This window comes from Pelophylax lessonae (genome assembly GCF_965119305.1).
Source record: "Pelophylax lessonae genome assembly, chromosome: 12".
NCBI lineage: Eukaryota > Metazoa > Chordata > Amphibia > Anura > Ranidae > Pelophylax > Pelophylax lessonae.
The window spans coordinates 117,410,858-117,421,613 of record NC_138779.1 but is presented as its reverse complement, the minus strand read 5'-3'; the positions used below and the strand labels follow the sequence as shown (position 1 = coordinate 117,421,613).

Here is a 10,756-nt window from a genome sequence, read left to right as displayed (position 1 = left end):
TTAGTTTAGTGATGAAGGTTTAAAGGCTCTTACACATGATAAGAAAAGTGTGCATGCTAGTCTCATATTAAAAATGAAGAGGTTACTGTAGTGACGAAAATTCTCGTATGACAGAATACAACTTCGGAAGTGATGTAATGTGTTTTATTGTATTCTACTCTTTTGTTTCCGAGCATGCCCAGTCTAAGTCTTCCATTTTTTTTTTTAACGGTTACTGTACTGACTAAACGAAACTCGTTTTTTTTTCTGGTCCTGTACGAGAAAAATTTGTATCTTTGTCTATTCTGGTAATTTCGAATGAACTGTCGTGATCTGCTCCTGAAAGCTGTGTACGAACGATCAGATTATTGTACGATCGCTTGGAGAGCGGTATTTTTGGTCCGATTTTCTGATTGTGTGTATTAGGCATTACTAATTTAGGGTAAAGCTTTCTACACAGCAGCAGGAAAAATTACCCCATTGCTTCATATCAGGATTGCAGAGATAAGACCTTTTAGTTTTAACCCATCCTGAACAAAAACCCTTCCAAAAATAGTGCCTTTGACATAAAGTCAAATTCTGTATTGTAAATGATAGACAACAGTACATTTTTAACGTACAAGTTTCTGAATGCAAAATATTTTGTATAAGTGCTTAATGTAATTTTGTGGTGTCTTAGCCATATAAATTTAGGCATCAAGCTTATCTGAGAGCTCCAGTGTAATGCATATCTAGTATTTCACACTCACAAAATGCTTAAGGTGTTTCTTTAGCTTAAATGTACAAATATGCTTCATTAGTAAAAACAAAGGGAAGCACCTTTCTAACTGCACACTCTATATTGAGGAATACACGGTTAGTAAATAAATGGATTGCTACAGTAATATAAATCTATGTGCAACGTTAAAAAAAAAAAAAAGACGGGGCTTCCCTTATGGGAAGCAAGTGCTATATAGTTAAGGTGTCCTTTGGTCCATAAAAGTCTACAACATAGGGTACCCCCTGTTTGGTCCATCAAAGTCTACTACAAAATAGGGACCAGTAAAACAATTCTGTAAAGCTATTCATTTTGCAGTTAAGTGACTAGTGTGCCATGAACTTGTCATAGCTTTCCAAGGTGTCCTTTGTCTCTTCCTAATGTTTTGCAAGCATGTGACGCTGCAAAGTGCTGCGTTCTCCGAAACGCATGTAACAGACTTCACATTGGTGAGGTCGTTCCCCAGTATGGCTCAGCTGATGACGTGTCAGCTCTCCAATGTCCCGAAACCTGCGACGGCAAATTTGGCACTGGCAAGGTTTCCCACCAAAATGAGTATACCTATGACGTGTAAGATGAGATGTCCTCTTAAAAGCTTTGCCACAAATCTTGCATACGTGAGGTTTCTGCTGGGAATGGGCAATGCTGTGTCTCTGGAGGTAGGAAAGATACTCAAATAGCCGAAAACACACTGGACATTTATAGACCTTTCTTCGTGCTGCAGACTTTGAGACATCAAAATGTGTAATGTCTGAGCTGGAAACATTGGTTGGAATATTATCTTTTGCAGTTTTAGACTCTTCTACAACCACAGTATAAGGCAGACCTTGGCTGTCAATAAGTAGAAATCTCCTAAAGGTGGAGCTTCCAGATTTGTCTTTTGGTACGGAAACAGCAAGTTCCCCTTTTGGTTCTTCGGGTGGTAAACGAATATATTTATCTTTCTGAATGCTACTTACTCCGCTATTATTTTGCATAAAGGTGCCACTTGCAGCAGGTAATTCCTTATATTGAATATGTTGCTGATGGAGCATTTTCTGGTTTATTCTCTCAGCCGTGTGCACTAAGGACTCCTGACCACTTAGTTTCATTCTCCTCAATGGCTGACTTGGGCCACCCTGATAGGGCACATTATTAAGCCTCACTACTCTCTTGTGGGAAGGATGGAATGGAATTCCATGGTAAAAGCTTGAGTCTTCTTCAGGATCATCATCTTCAATTAAAATTGGTTCAGTTTTTTTACTGATTTTATCCTTAGAAACTTTACAAGCAGGATCTTTGGCATTGCTACAGTTGGAAGCACTGATCTTTGCATCTCCTCTGAACATCGGTGAATATGTCTTATCCTGTTTTGTAATATAGGAACAAGTAATTTCCTTGTTCAGTGTAGGCAACTTTTTCAGTTGCATTTCATAAGGTGCCTTAAAGTTTTGTACACTGCTTCCATAAGTAATAAGTGCTACATTTTCTCTGTGGCCCAAAGAATCTGGTACCAAGTTAACCCACTTGTTTACTGAATGTTTATTGACCATTACCTTCCTGCTTTCTACACCATAACCTTTGTTCATTTCCCCTTGATCTAATGATATGCGGCCACATCTATAACTGGTTCTGCCTTCAACATGCAGCGACCTGCTCTCTAGCTGTGCAGGCTCTTCCTTTGCAATTACAATGGCTGTTTTTTTTAGTCTTTCCATAGATAAGTATTTGCTATGATTTACTTGTAAGGTCCTTGGTAGAGTTAATTCTTTTTGTTGGTTCAAAAATTTAAGGTTAGTTGCAGCCATTCTCCAGCTTTCAGGATCCATTCACTAAGATGGTGTAGATCACACTAAAAAGGGACACAATGATTCTGTTCACCTACAGGGCGACATAATACCGTTACTAAACATTTGCATATTATTTATCACTGTTCAAACATTATTATCTGATAAATATGAAAAATCATTGTACGAACAAGAGATAATAATAGTCACAGTATGCAAGCATCATCAGGGTGTTTATATCAATAGCACATGATCGAAGACAGCCTTTTTCAAACAAGGGTACCATGGCAAATTGTCTAAAAATTGCCCAAAAATTGTGTACAAGCCAGTGGGCGGATCAAGGCTGCCATATTGTTAAACACAGCCATAGATTTTTATTGTGCAGCACTGTAGACACTGTGTAGGCTAATCGTTGGTATCCTAACAACCAATGATAACATTGGTAGATGAGGATGAGGATGTAGAGTCCTCATTTGCCCCTCTCTTGTTTCTCTCCGTCAACCTTGGGGTCATGTTAGTTGAGTGAGATAGAGAAATGCTTGAATACTAGTCAGTATCAGTGTGCAAAGGTATAAATTTGTAAGAATAAATCACCTCTAAGGTTGGGTGTCCAATGTGTGTGGCTTTTGCTGCATTATGCAAACTTATTTGTTTTGCTTTTTACAGTTTAGAATGGGGTGCCTCGATATTGTGCAGAACTTTAATGGGGTGCCTTGACTGAAAAAAAATGAAATTTTTGTAAAATCTTACCGTAAAATTCCTTTCTCTGAGTCCTCCGACAGTCGCCGCCCACTCATACAGTCTTCACCAATGGGGTATTGACTTCCTCTCCTTAGGAGTAGCTAGGCAAAAGACTTGTTAAAACAAAAGCATTTACATAGACACACCCATGGGGGCTGTCCCACTGGTCCAATACCCCCTCTGCAATAGCCATCCCAACTCAGTTTGGTAGCAAGCAGTTAAGTGTATAAGAACCCCATAAGAGGGGCGGGGGCGGCGACTGTCGGAGGACTCAGAGAAAGGAATTTTACGGTAAGATTTTACAAAAATTCTGTTTTCTCTTACGTCCTCCGACAGTCGCCGCCCGCTCATACAGTCTTCACCAATGGGGATGTCCCAAAGCAGTGTAGACATGAGGGGTGGGAAACGCAACCATCAGAAAAGGCAACGCAGTACCCATATCAGAGAAAGGAACCTTACATGAACAGCAAGGAAACCTTCTGGGCAACAAAAAAGCTCAACAGGAGAAACATTCCAGGAAAGCAAATAACCAAGGGGGTAAACAACCCCAACAGTCATGGACCCACACAAAACCTGGGTCCCCTACGGTACTGCACAGAGAACGTTGCGGCCAAAGGAGGCATCAGCTGATGCCAGAACATAAATTTCGTAGAATTTTGAAAAAGTGTGCACTGACGACCAAGTCGCAGCCTTGCACACCTGGGCCACCGAAGCCTGATGCCGGAGGGCCCAGGATGTACTCACCGACCAGGTAGAGTGCGCCTTGACAAGGAAGGGTGGTACCCGTTCCCTCAACGAATAGGCCTGTACAATTGTCTGTCTGATCCATTTTGAAATGGTCGCCGCAGACGCAGCCATACCCTTCCGAGGTCCCTCAGGAAGGACAAAGAGAACCCGGTTTTCGAAAAGACCCAGTCGACGACAGGTAAACCCTGATCGCCCTGACAACATCCAAAGAATGCAAGGCAATCTCTTTAGGATGCTTAGGATTCGCACAGAGCGAAGGTAAGACAATGTCCTCATTGAGGTGAAAATCCGAAACCACCTTTGGAAGAAAGGACGGGTTAGGTTGCAAGACCACCTTATCCCTATGAACCACCAGGTAAGGGGAGTGGCAAGACAACGCCGCCAACTCCGACACTCTGCGAGCAGAAGTGATCGCTACCAGAAAAGCAACCTTTTTAGATAGCAGAGGCAACAAAATCTCCCTGATGTTTTCAAACGGGGAACGTTGTAACACGGACAGAATCAAGTTCAAGTCCCATGGAGGCAGAGGCTCCCTTCTAGGAGGGGCCAAGTGACGCACACCTTGAATAAAGGTGCAAATCAAGGAATTAGACGCAACAGGGCGCTGAAAAAGAACAGCCAGTGCAGAAACCTGGCCCTTAATCGTGGCCAACGCAAGGCGCTGGTCCACACCAGACTGAAGGAAAGCCAACACTCTCGCCACCGAGTATGAACGAGGAGAGAAACCCCTGGACTCACACCAGGCAAAATAAGCTTTCCATGTTCGGTAATAAATCTTACCAGACGAGGCTTTTCTAGCCTTGATTAAAGTAGGAATGACCTCTGAGGAGAGACCCCTGTCTCTCAGGACCTGGCTTTCAACAGCCATGCCATTAAAGCCAGCGACTGTAAAGCAGGATGGAAGATCGGTCCCCGAGACAGCAGATCTTCCCCCATTGGCAGCCGCCAAGGAGGCTCGACGGCCATGTGAACGATGTCCGCGTACCAGGACCGTCGTGGCCACTCCGGCGCCACCAGAATCGCCAGTGTTTGTTCCGAGGCCAACCTGCGAAGGAACCTGGACAACAACTGAATAGGAGGAAAGGCATACATCAGATGATACTGATGTCAAGGCACTACCAACGCATCCGAGGCGTCTGCCAGAGGATCGCGCGTTCTTGCCACGAACCTTTCCACCTTGCGGTTTAGCCGAGACGCGAACAGATCCACATCCGGGGATCCCCACTTCGCACACAGCATTTGAAATACCTCCGGGTGCAGGGACCATTCCCCCTGGTCCAGGGTCTGGCGGCTCAGATAATCGGCCTGCCAATTCTCCACACCCGGAATGTGAACTGCCGATATTGCCGGGACATGAGTCTCGGCCCAAGTCAGAATACTGGTCACTTCCTGGGCCGCCCGGGCACTCCTGGTGCCCCCTTGGTGGTTGATGTATGCCACCGCAGTGGCATTGTCCGTCTGCACCCGTACAGGACGGCCCTAAAGACGATCCGACCAGTGGAGCAGGCACAGCCTGATCGCTCTCAATTCCAATATGTTTATCGGAAGGGAGGATTCCTCCTCCGACCAAGTGCCCTGGGCAGAAAGGGTGCCCAAGACTCCACCCCAGCCCGACAGGCTGCCATCCGTGGTAATCACCGTCCACAGTAACGGCCGGAAGGATTTCCCTTCCGAAACAGCCGGGGACTGAAGCCACCACAAGAGATCCATTCTGGTTTGGCGACTCAGAGACACTCTCACGCCCAAAGACTGAGGTAGTCTGTCCCATCTGGCCAGGTTCTCCGCTAGGAGAGATGGCGTGTGAAACTGTGCAAATGGTATCGCCTCGAAGGCCGACACCATCAACCCCAGGGACCGCATACAGGTCCTGAGTGACGAGGATTCGTTGTCCCTGAGGGACCTGACCTCGGACTGCAGGGTCCGGAGATTGTCCTTCGGCAAGAACACCTTTGCTTGAGCAGAGTCCAGAACCATTCCCAAATACGGGAGACGAACCGAAGGAGACAGGGTCGACTTCTAAACGTTGATGGTCCAACCGAACTCCTGGAGCGTCTGGACCGTAGTGGACAGATCGCGCAGCAGGCTCTGACTGGCACATCGATCTTAACAGGAGATCGTCAGGATAACCCAAGACCGCAATGCCCTGTGTCCGTAACAGACCCAGAACAGGCGCCAACACTTTGGTAAACACCCTTGGAGCTGAAGCGAGACCGAAAGGTAACGCCACAAACTGATAATGATCCTCCGCGATAGCAAATCGGAGATACCTCTGATGACCCTCGTAAATGGGGATGTGTAGATACGCATCCTTCAGGTCGATAGAGGCCAGGAATTCTCCCGGACTCAGAGAGGCCACAACCGAGCGGAGCGATTCCATGCGGAACTTCCGAACGCGCACAAAGCGGTTCAGAGCTTTCAAGTCCAGAATTGGACGCACCTTGCCCTCCTTTCTGGGCATAGTGAACAGATTCGAGTAAAACCCCCGAAACCTGTCCCGATGAGGCACCGGGACAATTACCCCCTGTGCGAGCAGATCCTGTACCACTTGATGCAGGTCTTGTAACCGCCCTGGGGTCAAATGAAGATTTGAAGGAAAGAATCTGTCTGCCGGTCGTGAAAGAAATTCGATCTTGTACCCTGATCGAATGATTTCCTGAACCCACCTGTCCTGAACTCGGAGCAGCCAAGGTTGGAGGAAACCGCGCAAACATCCCCCCCACCCCTGAAATGGGTGAGGGCGCCCTTTCAGGCAGAGGCGGACGGAGCCGACGCACCAGCATGGCCGGATTTCTGGGCTTTCTCTGGCCACCCTGGCCCTTGAAGGGTTTCCCCTTGAACTGTGTCTTGAAGGCACAAAAGGACCCCTGATTAGGTTTAAAAGCAGGACCCCGCTTGCCGCGGAAAAACTTGCCCTTAGGATTCTGGGGCAGCAGAGTGCTCTTGCCCCCAGTGACCCCCTTAACCAATTCATCCAGGGATTCCCCAAAAAGGCGAGACCCCGCATAGGGAATATCAGCCACCGCCTTTCTAGATTTCTGGACAGCCGACCAGCTCTTCAACCATATCAGTCGCCGGTTAAGCACCGCGACACTGGACAGGCGCGCAGCCAAAGGCCGCATCGCACAAATACATGACCCCTTGATAAATCTGGTCCACCATCTCCACGGTAGTGGGGGGGGGGGGGGGGGCAGAATCAGCCACGAGTGTGCGTCTGAGAACCTTGGTCCAATCCGCCACAGCCTGAGCCGCCATGACAGAGGCGAAAATAGGCTTGAGCATGGAACCCGCCTCCACATAGAAGTGATTCCAGCCTCCTATCCGTAGGATCCCTAAATACCGGAGAATCTTCGGTAGGAACCAGAGTAGCCTTGTTCAATCTGGCTACATTGTGATCCACTTGAGGAGCCACACACCAGCGTGCCACCGTAGTAGATGCAAAAGGATAAAGAAGTGGACACCTTTTAGGCACCGTGAAGGTGTGTTTCAAATTGCGCCATTGCTCATTCACAGTGTGATGAAACTCAGGAAGGCAGGGAAAAACCTGCGCCGTCTTGCGGGTTCTGTGTGCACCAAAAGATGACACAATGCCCGGAGGATTAGGCTCATCCTCTAAATGTAGTGTTTCTTTAATGGCAGAAATCAGCACGTCCATTGCTGCGCGTTCCTCTGGCGTACCAGGGGGGGAATCATCCACCCCTGTAACCTCCGCCTCCCCCTCAGACTCTTGCAGGTCCTGAGAAGAGCGAGACCCTGACAGGGGTGCGCTACCTACAGCAACCATGTCACATTCAGAATCAGAAGAAAAAGAAAACCTAGGCCTTTTTCTAGCAGCACGTTCAGTCATCAGCACATCCATTTCGGACACCAAAGTCACCACAACAGCAGCCAAATTAGCCAGAGCAGAGGATTCAGAAGAAGTTGAATTCCCCACTAAGGCTGGAGGGAATTTGCTGTCCTGGGATTCCATTGCAGAAAAAAGTTTTTTTTTTTTTAAGGTACTGGCCCTTTAAGAGCGCCGCGGACCCCGCAGCACACCGCTACAATGAACTGTGGAACACAGACCCCCGCAGGGACAAACTGAGGCCAGGAAGATTGCACAATGGAGGAAAAGAAAGGACAGCAGGACAGAGCTCCACAAGTCGTTACCAGCTCCTTCGGGCGCTCCTGAGTAAAGGAAGGAAGTGATGTCACCGCAGAGACTGAACTGAGGCTGCAGGCTAAGGAAACATGGATGCCTATGAAAAACAATGGGAGGCTTCGGCAAAATGGCCGCCGACATGTGCTCTGAACGATCGCCTTGCCACACACAAGATGGGGCTGCAAGGCGCCAAAATACACTACATACAATGCTGTATAAGCGCCCACAGTGAAGCCAGACATGCTGCCCACACCTAAAATGGTGGACCGGTGGTTTTTAACCCCGCAGCGGTCGCCGCACGTGTCTGTACCTCCAAGCACCCTCAAGTGACACAGAAGGGGGATCCCCCAAAACCCCACACAGCGCTGGCTGTGAGAGAAAAAGACCCCCGCAGGGACCGGGATCAGGGAGTTCAAAAGGCACAGACATAGGGGACACCACAGACACACAGGACTGCCGGCCCCAGACAGAGGCCCCACACAGAGTGTACTTACCAGTACCCGATGGCGTGGGGTGCCTCATATGAAACGGGAAACCGCCCACCCTCAGATGGCAGGGGAGTGCCGTCAGCCAAAAACGCAGGACACCAGTAGTGCACAGACGAACCGTGCATGTGTCCGGTGAGGTAGCCACCTCACAAGGCTGCATCCCCGAGGACAGGGATGGGTCATTTGTGAGGCCAGGGCGAACACATAGCCTATTAAACGCTCGATGGCGGGCTTGGATTCCATCTGACCCTCTGTCCTGGAGAACCAGGACGGCCAGTCCGATTCCCAGCTCCGCGAACGCCATCTTCATCCGAAGATCCGACTAACTAACGCTGACAAAATAAACAGCTAGTAATGCAAAGAAAAACTTACATTTTCAGAAAATAAAATCATAAAATAGAAGAAGGCTGAGACTGTAGCCCCAGCACAGGGAAGCCTGACTACTCCTGAACTAGACAGAAGACAAACTGAGTTGGGATGGCTATTGCAGGGGGGGTATTGGACCAGTGGGAACGCCCCCATGGGTGTGTCTATGTAAATGCTTTTGTTTTAACAAGTCTTTTGCCTAGCTACTCCTAGGGAGAGGAAGTCAATACCTCATTGGTGAAGACTGTATGAGTGGGCGGCGACTGTCGGAGGACGTAAGAGAAAAGTTGATCTATGATGGGAGATACGATGTTGACGTTAAACCCCTGGTGATACATGCATATTGTGGTGCTGAACACATCAGAATTAATCTGCAAACAGATTACCAGCTCAAGTATAAACAGAATTTTCTACTGTGGAACCGCTGCACCCAACAGGAGTCTTATGGAGCAGCGACTCCCCTGACATACAGGCTCAGCTTGGGAGCAGACTTGGCAGGTTTGAGAGGTGAACTCTATTTCTATCACATTCAATGTCATGCAGGGATTGGGTAACAGCTATAAAAATCCAACACATTGCCTAAAGTACAGCATTTCAGTCAAGGTATAGTTATTTGTGAATCAACTTATCTAGTCGTATGGCAAACTAAAACACTTATATATTCATGTACAAGGTGGCCATTTTTGCCATCTAAAAAAGATGAATAGTACCTGAATCAACAGTATACAAAAAAATGACTGCTACATTGTAGCAGTATATTCCTACACAAGTAACCATTGCCTGAAAAGTAATAAATGTATATGGTGATTTTTTATTAATGCAACTAGGTAGCCTGGTGTTGCATTCTGAAGTAATGTAACATTCACTTCCCCTAAGAGCGGAGACATAAATTTTGTTTTCTCTGCATTCAAGTTGTATGAACATCTACTATAATTGTACTTTCCTAGTGCCTACCCATGGAAACATACACACCCATTCTCATTGCTTAATCTATTTATGAAAATAAGGCAGCATGGGCTACATCCAAGTGCTTATATAGATTCACTGGTCCTGTGGGTTGAGGAAGGACTGGAGCTTCAAAGTGGTTGTAAACCCCATTCATGAAATCTGACATGCGCACATAGCTGTAGTGTTTACTTATTTCTCTCCAAAGCTCTGAGCGCCGTATCTTTCTGCTGCTTCGTTCCTCTGTTAAAAGCATAACTTCTGACAAGCTCTCCAACAGACAAGATAAAAGCAGCTGGAAATTTGTGCCGGGGGAAGGAACTTAGAGATAGATAAGCAGATAGCTTGTTTATTTAGACTGCAGCTCTGTAAGTTTATTCATTCCTCTGCCTAAGTGGAGTGGTGTGCCTTTCCTCCAATCAGCTCACACACAGTGTATGCCCAGACTCCACACCCACTGCTGAATGAGGAAACATGATTGCTAACACAATGTGCATTTTCTAAAGAATGGTCCAATTAATTTGGTGGAGGGGGGTGATGGCGTGGGGTTGCTTTGCAGGGGTTGGGCTTGGCCCCTTAGTTTCCAGTGAAGTGAAATCTTAAGGCGTCAGCATACCAAAACATTCTGGACAATTTCATGCTCTCAGCTTTGTGGGAACAGTTTAAGGATGGCCCCTTCCTTTTCCAACGTGACTGTGCAATGACTGTGCACAAAGCAAGGTCCATAAAGACATGATTGAGTGAGTTTGGGGTGGAGGAACTTGACTCACAAATGCGTTTCTCAGAAGAATGGTCAAACATTCCCATAGACACACTCCTAAACCTTGCG

The 10,756-nt window shown here is 47.2% G+C and overlaps 1 protein-coding gene across 1 annotated transcript in view; it reads right to left on the bottom strand.

The window, feature by feature from the left end:
* Positions 1–476: 476 nt before the first annotated feature.
* Positions 477–10,756, bottom strand: part of LOC309568255 (uncharacterized protein) — a 31,553-nt gene continuing 21,273 nt past the window's right edge. Inside the window, exon 2 of the mRNA XM_082273921.1 lies at positions 477–2,596. Within this exon, the coding sequence (XP_082130047.1) occupies positions 1,114–2,544 (1,431 nt within the window). The 5' untranslated portion in view covers positions 2,545–2,596 and the 3' untranslated portion in view covers positions 477–1,113. The remainder of the gene's footprint in view (positions 2,597–10,756) is intronic.